This window comes from Mobula hypostoma, chromosome 9 (assembly GCF_963921235.1).
Source record: "Mobula hypostoma chromosome 9, sMobHyp1.1, whole genome shotgun sequence".
Lineage (NCBI taxonomy): Eukaryota > Metazoa > Chordata > Chondrichthyes > Myliobatiformes > Myliobatidae > Mobula > Mobula hypostoma.
Genome location: NC_086105.1, coordinates 150,931,360 through 150,949,075, shown reverse-complemented (window position 1 = coordinate 150,949,075; position 17,716 = coordinate 150,931,360). Strand labels below are relative to the sequence as shown.

General features: G+C 41.3%; 1 protein-coding gene across 2 annotated transcripts in view; it reads left to right on the top strand.

Annotated features, from left to right (window-relative positions):
• The window catches only part of ift140 (intraflagellar transport 140 homolog (Chlamydomonas)), a 225,761-nt gene continuing 208,045 nt past the window's right edge, over positions 1-17,716 (top strand). Inside the window, exons 1-4 of one of the 2 annotated variants that reach the window (XM_063059480.1) lie at positions 1-140; positions 2,589-2,768; positions 8,916-9,140; positions 14,301-14,422. In XM_063059480.1, coding sequence (XP_062915550.1) covers positions 2,616-2,768; positions 8,916-9,140; positions 14,301-14,422 — 500 coding nt within the window. In that variant the 5' untranslated portion in view covers positions 1-140; positions 2,589-2,615. Of the gene's footprint in view, positions 141-918; positions 1,001-2,588; positions 2,769-8,915; positions 9,141-14,300; positions 14,423-17,716 lie in introns of those variants that run through there. The other variant, XM_063059479.1, reaches the window with a different exon arrangement.

Genomic DNA, 17,716 nt, shown 5'->3' with positions numbered 1-17,716 from the left:
CCGGCGCTGACTGGAGCTGCTTCCGGTCCTCCGGCTGGTTGTTACGGTAACTGCGGGAACGCTGAGGGCTCCATTGCACGGGGAGCCATAGCTCGCTGCTGCTGAGTTTTGGGAGGCGGCCTGCCGCCGTTGTGCCTCAGGTAATGCCACACCCTGTCCCAGTGGCTCTCAGGACATCTTAGTTTTGGTGGTGGGATTAGGTGGGCCAAAGCCGGGGGCTAGAGTAGAAGCACCACACACAAGGATGCAGATTTCCAGCATCTGCAGATTGTTTCTTGTTTGTGGCTAGGGTAGAAGTGTGGTAACCCAGTCTAGCCCTTGTATCCCAGGTTGGATTAGGTGATGTCCTTCTCTTCATCTTCAGGAATTTGGATCTGTGAGAGTGTCTTGCTGAAGCTGGTAGTGAGTGAACAGGATTGTATAAAGTGCTGTATACTTTTCCATGATTCCAGCTGAAAGTTATTCTTGACAGTGTGGCGGAACAGTGGGATATTGGGGTCCATGTCCATAGTTCCCTCAAAGATGCCACGCCAGAAGACGTAAGATTATTGATATTCGTTTGTCGGGGGGTTGAGTACTAGAGTCGTGAGGTAATGTTACAGTTTTATAATAATAATAATAATAATAATAATAACTTATTTATAGAGCACTTTTTATAAAGACAATGAAGTTCAAAGTGCTTTGCAATGGAATGAGTACAAATATGAAAAATAAAAATAATATGTAAATAAAAGACAAAAAGAGTCAGTTAAAAGCAAGGTTAAATAAACAGATGATGTTTAAAAGTGTCAACTGAGTCTGCATCCCTTATAGTTTTAGGTATTGAGCTCCACTGTTTTGGAACATAGTTCAAAAAGCTGTCCTGTCGATTCTCTTTTGAGGGAGATTGTTTAAATTTAAGAGACGTTGGAAGAAGACCTGAGAGCTCGGGCAGGATAATAAAACCAAAATGAATCTGTGATGTACTCTGGTCCCAGACCATTGACAACTTTAAAAACGAGTAAGAGAACTTTAAAATCAATTCTAAAAGAATCAATTCTAGCCAATGCAGAGTAGCTAGGATGGGAGTGATATGTTCCCTCGTCCTGGTTTTAGTTAAAAGTCTAGCAGCAGAGTTCTGAATGAGTTGAAGTTTGTTTTGGAAAGCCTGTAAAAAGTGCATTGTGGTAATCTAAGTCTATTCGATATAAAGGCGTGAATTAGTTTTTCTGCGTCACCACGTGGCGGAAATGGATGTACCTTTGCAATATTTCTCAAGTGTAGAAATACTGCTCTGGTCACTTTCTTTATGTGAGATTTAATATTCAAATCTGAATCAAAGATAACCACAAGACCATAAGATATAGGAGTGTAATTAGGCCATTTGGCCCATCGAGTCTGCTCTGCTATTTCATCAGAGCTGATCCAATTTTCCTCTCAGCCCCAATCTCCTGCCTTCTCCCTATATCCCTTCATGCCCTGAATCTATCAACCTCTGCCTTAAATATACATAAAGACTTGTCCTCCACAGCTGTCTGTGGCAATGAATTCCACAGATTCACTACTCTCTGGCTAATGAAATTCCTCCTCATCGCCGTTCTGAAAGGACGCCCCTCTATTCTGAGGCTGTGTCTTCTGGTCTTAGACACTCCACCATAGGAAACATCCTCTCCACCTTCACTCTATCGAGGTCTTTCACCATTCGATAGGTTTCAGTGAGGTCACCCCTCATTCTGAATTTCAGTGAATACAGATGCTCTTCGTATGAGAAACCATTCAATCCTGCAATCATAACATCCAGGATTTTTTATTCTGATTTTTCAAGTGGACCAAGAAATCCATCTCTTTTGGCTTTGGGGCCAACCAGAAGTATTTCAGTTGTATCTTCAGTTAGTTTTAGGAAATGATTGCTCATCCAATTGTTTATTGCAGCCATACCAGAAGTCGGAGAAGGTAGATAAACGCTGGTCAGACCACACTTGGAGTATTGTGTTCAGTTCTGGTTGCCACGTTACAGGAAGGACGTGGAAGCTTTCAAAAGAGTGCAGAGGAGATTTACCAGCATGTTGCCTGGATTAGAAAGCATGTCTTATGAGGATAGGATGAACAAACTAGAGCTTTTTTCTTCGGAGTGAATGAGGACGAGAGGAGACTTGACAGAGGTGTAAAAGATTTACGTGGCATAGGTAGAGTAGATAGCCAGACGTTTTCCAGGGTGGAAATGGCTACTATGGGAGGGCATAATTTTAAGGTGATTGGAGGAAACTTTAGTAGAGATAGATGTGTGAGGTGGGTGCCTGGAACGCACTGCCAGGGATGGAGGGAGAGGCAGATATATTAGGGACATTTAACAGACATTTGGATGAAAGAGAAATGAAGATGTATGGACATTTGAAGACAAATGAAGATGTAGGGACATTTAACAGACATTTGGATGAAAGAGAAATGAAAATGTATGGACATTGAAAGAGAGAATGGTTAGATTCATCGTTGAGAAAGCTTATATAAGACAGCATTACATAAAGGGCAAAGGGTCTGTACTGTTCTATGAAAGTTATTAAATCTATTATTGCTGTAGTGTTGTTTAAAATTTCCTTGTCTCCTGACAGAACTAGACAGAACTTGACAATGTTAACATGGCAGTATACTTTGATCATCGTATTGAGGCATCAGGTACTGTGGGCTCTCCGTCCGAGATTTCTTGGCATAACATCCATCCTTTGCTGGCAGTGACCTCTGTCAGTACCAGCAGCAGTCCAGTAGGCAGCGTGGATGTATATCTCGAGCAGGTGAGTATTTTGCTATTTCTTTCTTCCTTTTGGAGTCTATATTTTGGGTACCACCATCATTTATCAATTTCCTGTCTGTGGCACTGACCGATACTCGTGTGCCTAGCGTCACTTTATGGACATACAATCAATCTATGTACAGAGGACTGTGCAACAGTCTTAGGCACATATGTAGTGCCTATAAAAAGTATTCATCCCTCTTGGAAGTTTTCATGTTTTAGTGTTTTACAACATTGAATTACAGTGGATTTAATTTGGCTTTTTTTGATACTGATCTACAGAAAAAGACTCTTTCGTGTCAAAGTGAAGACAGATCTCTAAGTGATCTAAAGTAATTACAAATATAAAACACAAAATAATTGATTGCATAAGTATTCATCCCCTTTAATATGACACATCAAATCTTCACTGGTGCAGCCACGTAATTAGTTAAATGAAGATCACCGTGTGCAGTCACAGTGTTTCAATTGATTGTAGTACAAATACACCTGTATCTGGAAGGTCCAATCTGCTGGTGAGTCAGTATCCTGGCAAAAACTACACCATGAAGAAGAGAACACTCCAACCAACTTATCGAAAGGGTTATTGGAAAGCAGAAGTCAGAAGATGGATATAAGAAAATTTCCAAGTCAAGGAATATCCCTTAGAGGTTAGTTAAGTCATCAAGAAATGGAAAGAATATGGCAATGCTGTAAATCTGCCTGGAGCAGGCAGTCCTCAAAAACTGAGTGACCGTGCAAGAAGGGGACGAGTGAGGGAGGCCACCAAGAGTCCGATGATAACTTTGGAGGCTTCAGTGACTGAGATGGGAGAAATTGTGCATACAACAACTGTTGCCCAGGAGCTTCACCAGTTATAGCTTTATGGGAGAGTGGCAAAGAGAAAGCCACTGTTGAAAAAAACTTGAAATCTCAGCTAGAGTTAGAGTTAGAGTTTAGAGTCTAGAGTTAGAGCTAGAGTTTGCCAGAAAGCAGGTGAGATACTCTGAAGCCAGCTAGAAGAAGGTTCTATGATCTCATGAAACCAAAACTGAGCTTTTTGGCCATCAGATTAAATGCTTTATTTGGCATAAGCCAAATACTCACATCCTCAAAAACACACCATCCCTACCATGAAGCATGTTGGTGCCTGCATCATGCTGTGGGGATGCTTCACTGCAGCAGGCCCTGGAAGGATTGTAAAGGTAGAGGGTAAAATGAATACAGCAAGATACAGGGAAATCCTGGAGGAAAACCTGATGCAGTCTGCAAGAGAACTGCAACTTGGGAAAAGATTTGTTTTCAACAAGACAATGACCCCAAGCATAAAGCCAAAGCTACACGGGAGTGGCTTAGAAACAACAAAGTTAATGTCCTGGAGTGGGCAAGTCAGATTGCAGACCTCAATCCAACTGAGAATTTGTGGCTAGACTTGAAAAGGGCTATTCACTCACAATCCCCATGCAATCTGACAGAACTTGAGCAGTTTTGTAAAGAATGGGGAAATATTGCAGTATCCAGATGTGGAAAGCTGATTTAGACCTATCCACATAGGCTCAAGGCTGCAATTGCTGCCAAAGGTGCATCTACTAAATACTGACTTGAAGGGGGTGAATGCTTACGCAATCAATTTTTTTTGTGTCTTATATTTGTAATTAATTTAGATCATGTGTAGAGATCTGTTTTCACTTTGACACAAAAGAGTTTTTCTGTTGATCAGTGTCAAAAAAAACCCAAATTAAATCCACTGTAATTCAATGTTATAAAATAATAAAACATGAAAACTTCCAAGGGGGTTGAATAGTTTTTATAGGCACTATATAAAGGTCTCCCCTGTTAACCGAAAGTAGAGCATTCCTATGAAACCTTTCGTAAGCCAAAATGGCGAAAAGCGAGAAAGCAATTACCATTAATTTATATGGGAAAAATTTTTGAGTGTTCCCAGACCCAAAAAATAGCCTACCAAATCATACCAAATAACACAGCGGTCCCCAACCACCGGGCTGCGGACTGGTACCGGCTGCAAAGCATGTGCTACTGGGCTGCGAGGAAACAATATGATTTGGTGATATGAGTCAGCTGCACCTTTCCTCATTCCCTGTCATGCCCACTGTTGAGCTTGAACGCATGCAAGGTCATTACCCGCACGTCGTCCATGTCAGCGCGGGAAGGAGATCAACTCCTTGAGCTTGTAAATGACGGCGGGCTGAAAAGTATGTTTGACATAACATCTCCGCTGGCACTCTGGATCAAATTCAAGGCTAAATATCCTGAGATAGCCACGAAAACACCAAAAACATTGCTTCCATCACCAACATATCTCTGCAATGAATGCAACGAACACTAAATTACGGAATAGACTGGACATAAGGAACCCATTTGAGTATCGCTGTCTCCCATCACCCTTCGATGGCACTGCCTTGTTGCAGGGAAACAAGCCCAGGGCTCCCACTGATTCAGCGATATTGGTGTGTTGCAATGATTTTATGTGTTCATACGGGGAAAATATATGCTGTGTGTTTAATATCCAAATGTTACTTAAAATATTATGATGCTATTGACTTATAAGTGACTTATATAACCATATAACACTTACAGCACGGAAACAGGCCATCTCTGTCCTTCTAATCTGTGCCAAACGCTATTCTCACCTCGTCCCACCGACCTGCACTCAGCCCATAACCCTCCATTCCTTTCCTGTCCATATACCTATCCAAATTTTTGTTGAATGATAATACCGAATCTGCCTCTACCACTTCTACTGGAAGTTTGTTCAACACTTACTTCAAGCTCCCCTGTCCTCCCCTGATAATTGACTTATCACTATATTCATGCAAGGAAAATATGCGCTGTGTGTTTAATATTAAATTCGTTAGATAAACCCTTTTAGAAACGAAATTGAGTGTATTAGCCACTTATCACCTATATTCCAGTCGTGATTAACACCCCCCCGAACCGAATCGCCAAAAATGATTTGTAGAAAAAAATCGGCATGTACACGCATGCGCACTAGTGCCTGCACAAGGCTTCATGGTCATTGTAGTCTCTCTGAGGTAAACACAACATATTTAACTGCTACTCTTGTCTGTTGGCAACCCTACCCCTGCCCCCCCGCCCCCCCAGGGTCGGCCTGTCCGCCAGAATATTGTCAATAATAAACCGGTCTGCGGTGCAAAAAAGTTTGGGTACCCCTGAAATAACACATAAAACCTAAAAATAACACTAACATATAGTAAAAGCAGGAATGATATGATAAATACACAGTCTATATAAAGTAGAAATAATGTATGTACAGTGTAGTTTCACTTACCAGAATCGGGAAGACAGCGAGCACACTGGAAGGTTCCAATATTTTTCTATCATACAGTTCTTTGTAAGCACTCAGAACATCCTGCAAACCTGCCCTAAACCTACGTGACCTTTCAAAATTAAAGTGGTACTTTTCTGCAATCATTGCAGCATTGTCAATCATAGCGAAAATCTCACGGAGTTCAAAACTATGGTGGCTTGATGCTGAGATGCTGAGTGTAGTTCCCGGGGAAGGAGCTTGGCAGCGCCATTCTCGCTGCTCGGGGTACGCGCTGCCTCTATAACAGCTGGCTGCAAAACAAACGCTGAACGCTAATTTCACTTTTCGCCTTTTTTCGTAAAAGCAAAAATCCTCTTCGTATTTCTTTCAGTTAGTGAAAACAGGTACTAATGTAGGTCTTTCGTGAAAACGAAGTTGGGTAAAGCGAACTTTCGAAAAGCAGGGTGTACCTGTATAGCTAGAGTGCCTAAGACATACATGCAGTACTATATTTGTCAACATGGAGCAGAGGGCAAGTTTGTAAATCTGGAGGGAGCAAAGGATATTGGGAATGGCGAGAGTGGAGCACTGTGGGAGAGGAGTCCGGGGAGGGGGTGGTGTGAGTGTCGACAAATGCAGTTCTGAGACACCAGACAAGATAATTTAATTTCAAACAATCGTTTTATTGATCATTACAGAAAGTCTCTATGGTGTATCCTGCTCCCTTCCCTTTCCCTTGCCCTTTTCCCAACCATGATTCCCCTCTCTCTGCCCCTTTCCCACTCTCAGTCCACAATAGAGACCCAGATCAGAATCAGGTTGATTACCACTCACATATTTCATGAAATTTGTTATTTTTGCAGCAACAGTGCAATAAATAAAATTACTACATTACTCTAGTGCCCTCTTCTTCCCCTCCCCCATTTTTAAAACATATATAAATAAAATTTTTGCACAGTACTGTATAAGCTATCCTATGTATTTATATTTATTGTGTTTTGGATTGTTGTGTTCTTTATCATGTTGTTTGCTTTTGTGCTGCATCGGATCCAGAGTAACAATTATTGTGTTCGTTAATCTTTAAACAATATTGAATCGTGAAGCTTGAAATCTTTATCAGTTATTATTCATATTCACTCCTCTACAGCCATTTGCCAAATAGATTCATCAAAAGGTATGACAAAGAAAATCATGGAAAATTCTTGAGCACAGAAGGAGGGCATTCAGTCACTTGTTTTCGCAGCTACGAGAACTATCCAGCCTAATTCTGCTTTCCTGCACTGTTCACAGTGCTGCCAGTCGGAGATCTAAAAATACACATCCAAGCACTGTTTAAATGTCATAATGGTTTCTGCCTCAGTCTCACTTCCAGTCTGGGAATTGCACTCTTGCTGATCTCGCATTCTGTTCATACAGATCATTTCATTACAACAGTGCATTAAGGTAGTATAAACAATAACAGGACGCAAAGTAAATGGTTTCCGTTGCAGAGAAAATGAAGGGCAGGTAAACAATAATGACCCAGACGAGGGCAGTTGTGAGGCCAAGAGTACTGAGGACCATTCATTAATTTCATAACAGTGGGGTAGAAGCTGTCCTTCAGACTTGTGGTATGACGGAAGAGGGGAAAAGGGAGAATGTCCAGAGTGGATGGGGTCTTTGATTATTATCACCATCATCATCACTTGGTGCTGGATTCCAGGAGGGGGAGCTTCTGGAGTGTCTATGAGATGGCTTTTTCGAGCAGCTTGTGGTTGAGTTTACTAGAGGATCAGCTATTCTGGACTGGGTGTTGTGCAATGACTCAGAATTGATTAGAGAGCTTGAGGTAAAAGAACCCTAGGGGAAAGTGATCATAATGTGATCAAATTCACCCTGAAATTTGAGAAGGAGAAGTTAAAGTCAGATGTATCACTGTTATAGTGGAATAAAGGGAATTACAGAGGCATGAGAGAGGAGTTGGCTAAAATTGATTGGAAAAGAACACTGGCAGGGATGATGGCAGAGCAGCATGGCTGGAATTTCTGGAAGTAATTCAGAAGACACAGGAAGAACACAGAAGAACAAGTATCCTAAAGGCAAGATGGCATAACCATGGCTAACAAGAGAAGTTAAAGCCAACACACAAGCCAAAGAGAGAGCATACAATAGAGAAAAAATTAGTGGGAAGTTAGAGGATTTGAAACTTAAAAACCAACAGAAGGCAACTAAAAAAAGTCATTAAGAAGGTAAGCAACATACATAAAATGCTGGCGGAATTCAGCAGACCAGGCAGCGTTTATGGAAAGAGTACAGTCTACGTTTCAGGCCAAGATCCTTCCTGCTGAAGTGACAAAGGCTTGAAGAAAATGGAATGTGTCTTGGCCATAAGATGAAGGGAAGGAGATGAAAAGGCAAACCAGAGGGAGGAATGTGTGGGTGAAGGGCAAATCGAGAGGGTGGTAGAGGGGAAAGAAAAGGGGCGATGGGCTGGTTGGACAGAGGGGAGAGAAATTCATGTTCATGCCATCAAGTGGAATATGAGATGTTATTCTTGGTGCAAAAAACATCAGATCTCAGAAGTCTAAAACTAGGTAAATCAGAAAATGCTGGAAACACTGTGAGAAATTGATCCTTCATGACCTGGCTTGATCGGATGCTGTTGGACCTGCTGCGTATTTCTACCACTTTTTACATTTATGATGGTAAGTACAGAGGGCAGCATTTGACCATTTGTTTGGGGAACTGTGATCCTTCCCCACCAGTCAGTAAGTGGTGGAAACAAACCCACACCAACGTAACAACTGTGCATAGGTTGAAATGAAGTGTACTTGTATGATTTTGGACACAATGACTGTACACTGAGTGAGAGGATGTGTTCTGAAGTTTTCCTATTTACAGGGAGAACACATTCCCAACGCACACGTCGAACGTCCTTTCCAGCCATCACTCATTAGTTGGCATCCTTCCAAGAGGATCTTGGCAGCTGGTTGGCAAACTGGAGTGGTGACATTTTGGGCTGATCATGGTTGGGAAGAACACCAGATAACAGGCAGCATACACCGGACTGAGATCACCATCTTAGAATGGAGCAGCAATGGCACGCGGCTGGTCTCTGCTGATAAGGTATGTGAGAGATTGTGATGAACCAAACTGCAGTAATGTGAACACAATGCACAGAAAGCTTTCTGGTGGAAAATGAGAGATTATAGCTCCTGAAGGATAATTATTGAGGTACGGGTGGTTGGTTGGTTTATTATTGTCATATCAAAGATCAAGGAAGAACTTTATTTGCTATATACATTAAGATTATTAAGAATTTGCTATCAGGTTCCTTCTTCTCCAGCCCTTTACCTTTCCCACCTGTCACCTCCCAGCTTCTTACTTCATCCCCCTCCGTCACCCACCCACCTAGCTTCACCAATCACCTTCTAGCTTGTCTGCCTTTCCCTCCACCCCACCTTCTTCTCTGCCATCTCCCCATTCCTTTCCAGTCCCCATGAAGGGTCTTGGCTTGAAACATCAACTGTTTATTAATTTCCATTCATGTTGCCTGACCTGCTGAGTTCCTCCAGCATCTTGTGTGTGTTGCTTAGGAGTTTGCTGTGGTTTGTTAGCAGAATGTGCAACAAAAAATAACAATCAACAATTAAAAAGATAATATTATGTAAAAATAGAGGCTATGGTATGGTTTATAGTCTAGTAATGGGGGTTATCCATCTAACCATCTATCCATCTTGGAGCAGCCCTTTCAGGCCAACGAGCTGCACCACTGAACATCTCACCTAACCCTAGCCTCATCACGACACAAATTACAGTGACCAATTAAGTTACTAACCCATATGTCTTTGGTCTGATCCAAACCCACACGCTCACGGGAAGAACGTTCAAACTTCTTGAATTGAACTCCAAACTCCAACACTCTGAACTGTAATAGTGTCACGCTAACTGCTGCACTTCTGCAGCGTAGAACTAGAATGGTTGATCAGGTTAACTGCCTGGGGGAAGAAACTTTTAATCCAACATGGATTGAGATAGAGTGAAAAGCTTTTATTTTGCATACTATTCAGACAGATGATTCCACACATACATGCGTGTGCCATGGTAGTATAAGAGGAAATAAAGAACAGAATTCAGGATATACGGTTACAGGGAAAGCGCACGCAGGCAGACGATAAGGTGCAAGGGCTATGATAGGGTAGACAGAGAGACCAAGAATTAATCTTTATCATGTGAAAGGTAAGGTCCGTTTAACAGAATAAAAACAGAAGCTGCCCTGAGCCAGGTACTATGTATTCTTAAGCCCAGAATCAGATTCAGATTTATTTATCACATGTACATCGAAGCATACAGTGAAATGCATTAGTTGTGTCAACATCCAACACAGCTCAGGATTTGCTGGGAACAACTCCCAAGTGTCACCTCACATTTCGGTGCAAACTTGACATGTCCACCATATTCAGCAGAATCATCATCCTTTGAAAGAGAAATTTAGAATCAGGTTTAATATCACTGGCATATGTCATGAAATTTGTGGTTTTGCTGCAGCAATACATAATAACAAACTGTAAATTGCAGTAAGAAATGTACATGAAAATGTTAAATAAGTAGTGCAAAATGGGAGCAATAAAAGAGAAAACAAAATGAGGTAGTGTTCATGGATTCATTGACCATCCAGAAATCTGATAGCGGTGGGGAAGAAGCTGTTGCTAAAACGTTGAGTGTGTCTTCAGGCTCCTGTACCATTTCCTCAGCGGTAGCAATGAGAAGAAGGTATGTCCTTGGTGATGGAGGTTCTTAATGATGGATGCTGCCTCTTTGAAGCATCACCTTTTGAAGATGTCTTCAATACTGGGGAGGTGAGTGCCCATCATGGAGCTGTCTGTTTACAACTTTCTGCAGCTTCTTCCAATCCTGTGCAGTGGGCTCTCCGTACCAGACTTCAACCAGTCAGAATGCTCTCCTCTGTACATCTGTAGAAATTTGTGAGAGTCTTTGCTGACATACTGTGGGACATTTATAATCTATGCTAATGATGAACCAAAGAACTAGTTATTACTGTAGACAATGTGCTGATGATAGAAAGGTAGAAGCGTGATGCAAAGAGTCTGCTTGGGGATATGGGTAGGTTAGGAAAGTAGGCAAAATGCTGGCATGTGGAGTATCAATTAGATCCCAAGAAAATTGGGGATTCAAAAGAAGAATTTAAAAAGCAAATTGTAATTAAATTGGAACGAGTGTACAAAATGCTGTGTGCAGGGGGCTCTGAGGGTCGTCATTTCAAAGGTACATTTTAATATCAGAGATAATATATACAGTATACATCCTGAAATGCTTTTTCTTCACAACCATCCACGAAAACAGGAGTGCCCCAAAAGAATGAATGGCGGTTAAATGTTAGAACCCCAAAGTCCCCCCCACCCAGCTCCCCTCCCTCCTGCGCAGAAGCGGCAGCAAGCAACAATACCCCCTTCCCCCCCCACTGGCAAAAAAAACATTGGCACCCGCCACTGAGCACTCAAGTATAAGCAAACCATAGCAAAGACACAGTCTTGCAATTTCCCCAAAGACTGCTTGTTCACCCAGTATTCAATATACCACAGTCAGTCAGTACCCCTCTCCTCCCCCTCTCCTCCCCCCTCTCCTCCCCCCTCTCCTCCCCCCTCTCCTCCCCCTCTCCTCCCCCTCTCCTCCCCCCTCTCCTCCCCCCTCTCCTCCCCCCTCTCCTCCCCCCTCTCCTCCCCCCCTCTCCTCCCCCCCTCTCCTCCCCCCTCTCCTCCCCCCTCTCCTCCCCATCTCCCCTCTCCCCCCTCTCCTCCCCCTCTCCCCTCTCCCCCCTCTCCTCCCCCCCCTTTCTCCCTCCCCTGAATAAGGGAGAAAGAGATGTCTCCATTTCACGGCGAGAGGGGAGACATAACAAATAACTCATTGGTTTACGATGTTTAAAAAGTCTGTTGCGTCGCTTTTTCCGAGCTCTGTGCCCAAAGATCTTGGGTCTCTGGGCACACAACCAGTGATCTTCTGTCTCCAATGACACACTAATCTTCTGCAGAGGCACCGACCTCTGATCCCCCCCATCTCCACAGCCACAAAATCTCAGACCTCCAAAGGCGAGGGAAGCTCTTAGGCCGAGCCCTTGTTGTGCTGAACAACGGCCATTCATGAAACCCCAACAGCAGGTCCCATTCCGGCAAAGAACCATAGTCAGCGTGTAACTGCAGGTCAGGATCTTCAAAAGAATCCTGAAAGGGAAAAATAGAGATATTAAAGATGGAAATAGTGTATGAAATGTAAGATGTTAAGTCAAATCCAGTCATGTTTATTATCATGTGCATGAGTACAGTGAGGTACAGGTACAGTGGGAAAACTTGCAGCAGCATCACTGGTACAGAAAATAAATTATACAAGACAATTTTATCAAAAATAGTGCAATACAAATAACACAATCCATGGAAGTGCAAGATGGAGTCCATGGTGTTCTGTTCATCCTATACCTCTGCTTTTTGTTAAGCCTGTCAATCCTGCTGGGGCATCTGACAGCAGCTTGCTGGAATCCTCTGTCCTGGTCCAGTCTTTCATGTTGAACCCAGGTGTAACGCGTTTTCATATTTCGTCTCCCAGGGATGAGGTCTTTGGAGCTTCTGTTGGTGTTTCTGTAGCTCTGGGTTTTTACGGGATGGGGTTGCTAGCCCCATGCCCAACCCTCCTTTTGCAGCTGGGCTTAGGACTGTCCATGGCGGAGTTCTGTACCTCCGTACTATAGAAAGTGGTTACGAAGGCCACTGAAATGTTAGCCTTTATTGCCAAGGACCGTGTAGAATAAAGTATGGAAGCTTTGATCAACTTTACTGGGTGCTCATACCACTGGAGTATTGTGTACAGTTTTGGTTTCTATATTTAAGAAAGCATGTACAGTGGATTCTGGTTAATCAGGGACAGCTCTTGAAAAAACAAAATCTGATTGAGAAAGTAGCTGGGATTCCCTTCGTTTATTTGGGACACTTTGCTGCTTAATTGAGACTGGAGACTGTTGCCAAAAGGTTTTGAACTAGTGTTGGTCGTGTGCACTTGTATGGCCTTAGACGCTGCACTGTGCTTCAAGCAGACAATTTTTAAATAGCGTCAGTTGCATGTGTGTGTTCAAAAAGCAGTGAGTTTTGTTACTGATGGTTGGCGAGAAATAAGCAGTAAGACAATTCAGAACTGTTCTGCTCACTGCAGTTTCAAGTATTCAAGCTTAGAGAAATGGCTGGGAGTGATAATTTCACTATTTCAACAAGTTAGGAACAATGAAAAATTTGAAGGCATTGACAATCATCTTGAATGTTACAATGAAAATGAAGATTTGGGAGATGAAATCATTGAAAGCATTGTATGAAGGTTGTCCATTATCTGCACTAACAAGAGAAAATCTACAGATGGTGGGTATCTGAGCAACACACACAAAATGCTGGAGGAACCCAGTAGGCCAGGCAGCATCTATGGGAAAGAGTACAGTCAACATTTTGGGCCGGGACCCTTTGGCAGGAGTTATCTGCACTAGGTGTCTGCACTGAATTTGTTCATTTCCAGTCAATGTAAAGAACACAGCAGCATAGAATTCCTCTGTCAATTGCTATTAGGAACCAATACAGTTTTGTAGTACTGTAATAGTGTTGATAATGTTCTGATTTGTTTAGATACATAATTTATTACTTAAATGACAGTTTACCTTTCTTTAAACATTGTTTATTATTTCCATCAAAATTTAGCCAATGGTGCAGCTGGTTAACTGGGCGAAAATGCACTGGTCCTGAAATGTCCCAGTTCACCGGAATCCACTGTCCTTCATTGGAGGCACTCTTGGGAAAACTCATTTAACATAGCACTCTGCACCACAGTGCAGTCTCTTTGGCCCTTAGTGGCAGCGGAAGCTCCTTCTGGAATTGAACTTGAAACTCCAGCTCTTTCTGCCTTCTCAGCTACCAATTGGCTGAGACGACGCCCAGTACTTTGCTTCTCTATTCATTCGTTGGAGATTGGGTCATTATTTGTATGAAACAAATTGAAATGCATTAAGTTTGTTATGCGGATAATTTTAGTTAATCTGAGTTATAAATCAGTCTTACTGGAAGGTTGTTTGAAGTGCCTAAAGCCCAATTTGATTGGCAGTTTTATCACTGTGTTGTGGTGCATTGTAGATGTTAAAGGTAGATCTTAAATATTTTCCATAATCAAGTTCTTAATGAGAAATTGTAACAGCTTGAATTCACTTGTTTGCTGTACCCATGATGTGTTTGGCACCAGGCTGGAGTGCTGATCATTTGGAGAGTGGATCAGCATGGGCATGTGCAAGGACCACCACTCACTAAGCAGGATTATGGCAAGCACCTGGTTCACTGCATCTTCAAACCTCCAGCCCCAGGAGAGTAAGTACGACTTCAGCATCTCATTCAGGAATCATTTTATGCAACTGTCAGATCTGTCAATTGTCTGCAAGCCCTTTGTCAGATGGAGTCAAAGAGAAACAGGTCCTTTAGTTTACTTCCAACCACCCACCCATTTTATACTAGCCCTTCATTAATCCCATTTTCATCAACCCCCTTCCACTCAGATTCTACATGCTAGTGACAAACAACGTAGCGGTTTGTGCAGTGCTATTACCCCTCAGCGTCAGATTTCAATTCCAGGCCCTCTGTAAGGAAATTGTACGTTCTCCCTGTGAATGCGTGGGTTTCTTCTGGGTGCTCAGGTGTCCTCCCACAGTGCAAAGCTGTATCAGTTTGTAGGTCAATTGATTATTGTAAATTGTCCTGTGATTAGGCTAGTGTTAAATAGGTGGGGTGCTGCGTGGTGTGGTTTGTTGGACCAGAAGGACCTATTCTACAATGTATTTCCAATTGAATGAATGAATAATTGGGCAATTAATATTCGATATATTACTTTTTGGATTCGCTATTCAGATATACATGAATGTCCTTCATGGTTGGATCTAGAGGTAAACTTGGTGGAAGGATTCTTTTTGGCCTCTTTACTGGGAGTTCCTCTTCCCTTTTTGTTTTCCAAGATTGGCAGACAAGAATTTAACCCCATTATTAAACATACATTAAGAATTTAGTTTAGTTTCGTAGATTTTTTGAGTTAAATAATTTTATTCTTTCTAGTAATATCTATTTTTATTATTTTTTAAAATCATCAATTTTGGATAAGGCCTTTTTAATTTGGAAAGCCAAGGGAATAATAACTTTTTCAGATTTGTTTTAGGGGACTGTTAAAATGTCTTCTTCTCAGTTAGTGGATAAATATGATTTATCTAATGTATACCTTTTTAGATATTTACAAATTAGAAATTTTTTACGTGGTTTGTTACCAAATTACCCTTCTGCTTATCCACCTAATATGACAGATGTTCTCTTTCAGTTTAAACCATTTCAAAAAGGGTTGATAGCTATAATCTATAGACGGTTATTGAGTTCACGAATGATATCTAATGATAAAATTAAACACGCTTGGGAATCGGAACTTCAAGAGTCATTTTCAGATAATCAATGGAGTAAAAATTTTCATTCGGTTAACAACTCATCTATTTGTGCCTGTCATTGATACAGTTCAAGGTAGTGCATCGGGCCCATATGTCAAAGGATAAATTAGCGTGTATTTTCTTGAATTTTAATCCTATTTGTGACAGGTGTAATACTGAGCTGGCCACTTTAACTCGTATGTATTGGTCTTGTATAAAGCTAGGTAACTTTTGGAGAGATGTTTTTAAAACACTATCAAGAGTTTTGGATCTGGATCTACAACCTAATTTGCTTATGGCAATTTTTGGGATTATCCCATCAGAAGCAGGAAATATTCCTGTTTCCGCTCAACATATTATAGCCTTTTCGACCTTACTGGCTAGGAGAGCCATTTTATTGAAGTGGAAGGATTCTAATCCACCTATGGTCTTTTATTGGCTTTCCTCCATTATGTCCTATTTAATTTCAGAGAAAATAAGAAGTCAGGCATTTGATACATCCTTTAAATTTGAGCAAACATGGCGACCTTTTATCCAATATTTTTATTTAATTTGATTTACTACTCTTTCAATTTTTTTTCGAAGTTTTAGATTTGATCAGGAAGTCTTTCTTTCTTTTTTGGTTGTATCTTCAAAATGGACTGCCCAGTCCCTTTTTGTTTGTTTTGTTTTTTTTATATAGCGTAGTGGGTTTTTTTTTCTTTTCAGTTAAAACCCAATGTTTTTTCCTTTCTCTTCATAAACTGGTAAGAGGAGAATTGTTATTTTCATTTTTTTATTATATATTTTATACTAGTTTAACAATATCTATAATTTTAACAATGTCTATCTTAATCTTGGTTTATATTGTTACTGATATATATATTTGAACTAATTCTTCTCTTGATTGTATTTATGCTTTTTTAAAATCAATAAAAAAGATTGATAAAGAAAGAAAGAATGAATGACGAAATAAATAACCTACAGCCTGCTGCACTTCAGAATGTGGAAGGAAACAGCAGCAACCAGGTGGAATTCCTCTTGTCACATGGAGAATGTGCAAATGAAGTGCAGGCAGAATCTGAAGTCACAAGGAGCCAGAGTCTCTGTCCTGTGTGGCAGCAATAATCCTTGGGCTATACAAATGATTCTGATTTGAGCAGCCATCCAGAAACTGAGCCTGGTCTAGACTGATCTTTAATTACAACAATGAAGGAGTTCTTTGATACCCAAAGCACTGTTTTGTCAGGCAGAATATCAAAACATAATGCTCTAGTTCAGATAGATGCTGAAGATCCTACAATTCTCTTCAGAAAGATGTTATACGTTAAAGAGCAATATAGCACAGGCACAGGCCTATCATCCCAAAGAGCCTGGCCAACCATGTTGCCTACCTAGCTAGGCCTTTGTCCCATTTATCTCCAGGTCTTCCCCTCCAATACCCTGGCCAGTATTGCTACATCACTAACATCCCCAACATGATTATGGGCTCTTTCAATTTTGAGACTGGCTGCCATATTTGTATTACCTTTTACAGTTTGTAAAATGCTTTAAAAGTTTTCCTGTGAAAAGTGAAGAAGCAGCTCTCCAGTTGTTGCTCGTAATAGGAGCCACGTTAGCAAGAGCTTCACACTTGTATTGATCAGAGGATTATCTCTCACCGCTAGCATTTGAGGGATTAGCACAAATGGATTAGATTAGTTTTACCTGTCAAAGGTGCAATGAAACAAACCCTAATATGTTGTTTTGTGTCAAGAACCAACACAGTCCAAGGATGTGCTGGGGACAGCCTGCCTCTTGTACCAATGTAGCATGCTCATGACTCGCTAACCCTAACCCGTGTGTCTCTGGAAGGTGAGAGGAAACTGGAGCACCCAGAGGACTCTTTACAACTCTTGTTCTCAGTATTTTTTATTTGTACAACTTTTCTTTTGCACACTGTCAGTCTTTGCTTATATATAATTTTTTTTTAGGAATTCTATTGTATTTCTTTATTTTCTGGTAAATGCTTGCAAGAAAATGATTCTCAAGGTCCTTGGATATTTTTACTTTGACTTTGAAACCCACGTGGTCACAGAACGAATGTATAAAACTCCTTCGAGACAGCAGTGAGAATTGAACCCTGATCTTACAGCTGCATCTGTAGAGTATTACGCTAGCTGCTATGCTACTGTGCAAAGCATATGTTACCATGCTGCCCCCTAATGGTACATGTAATGTAATT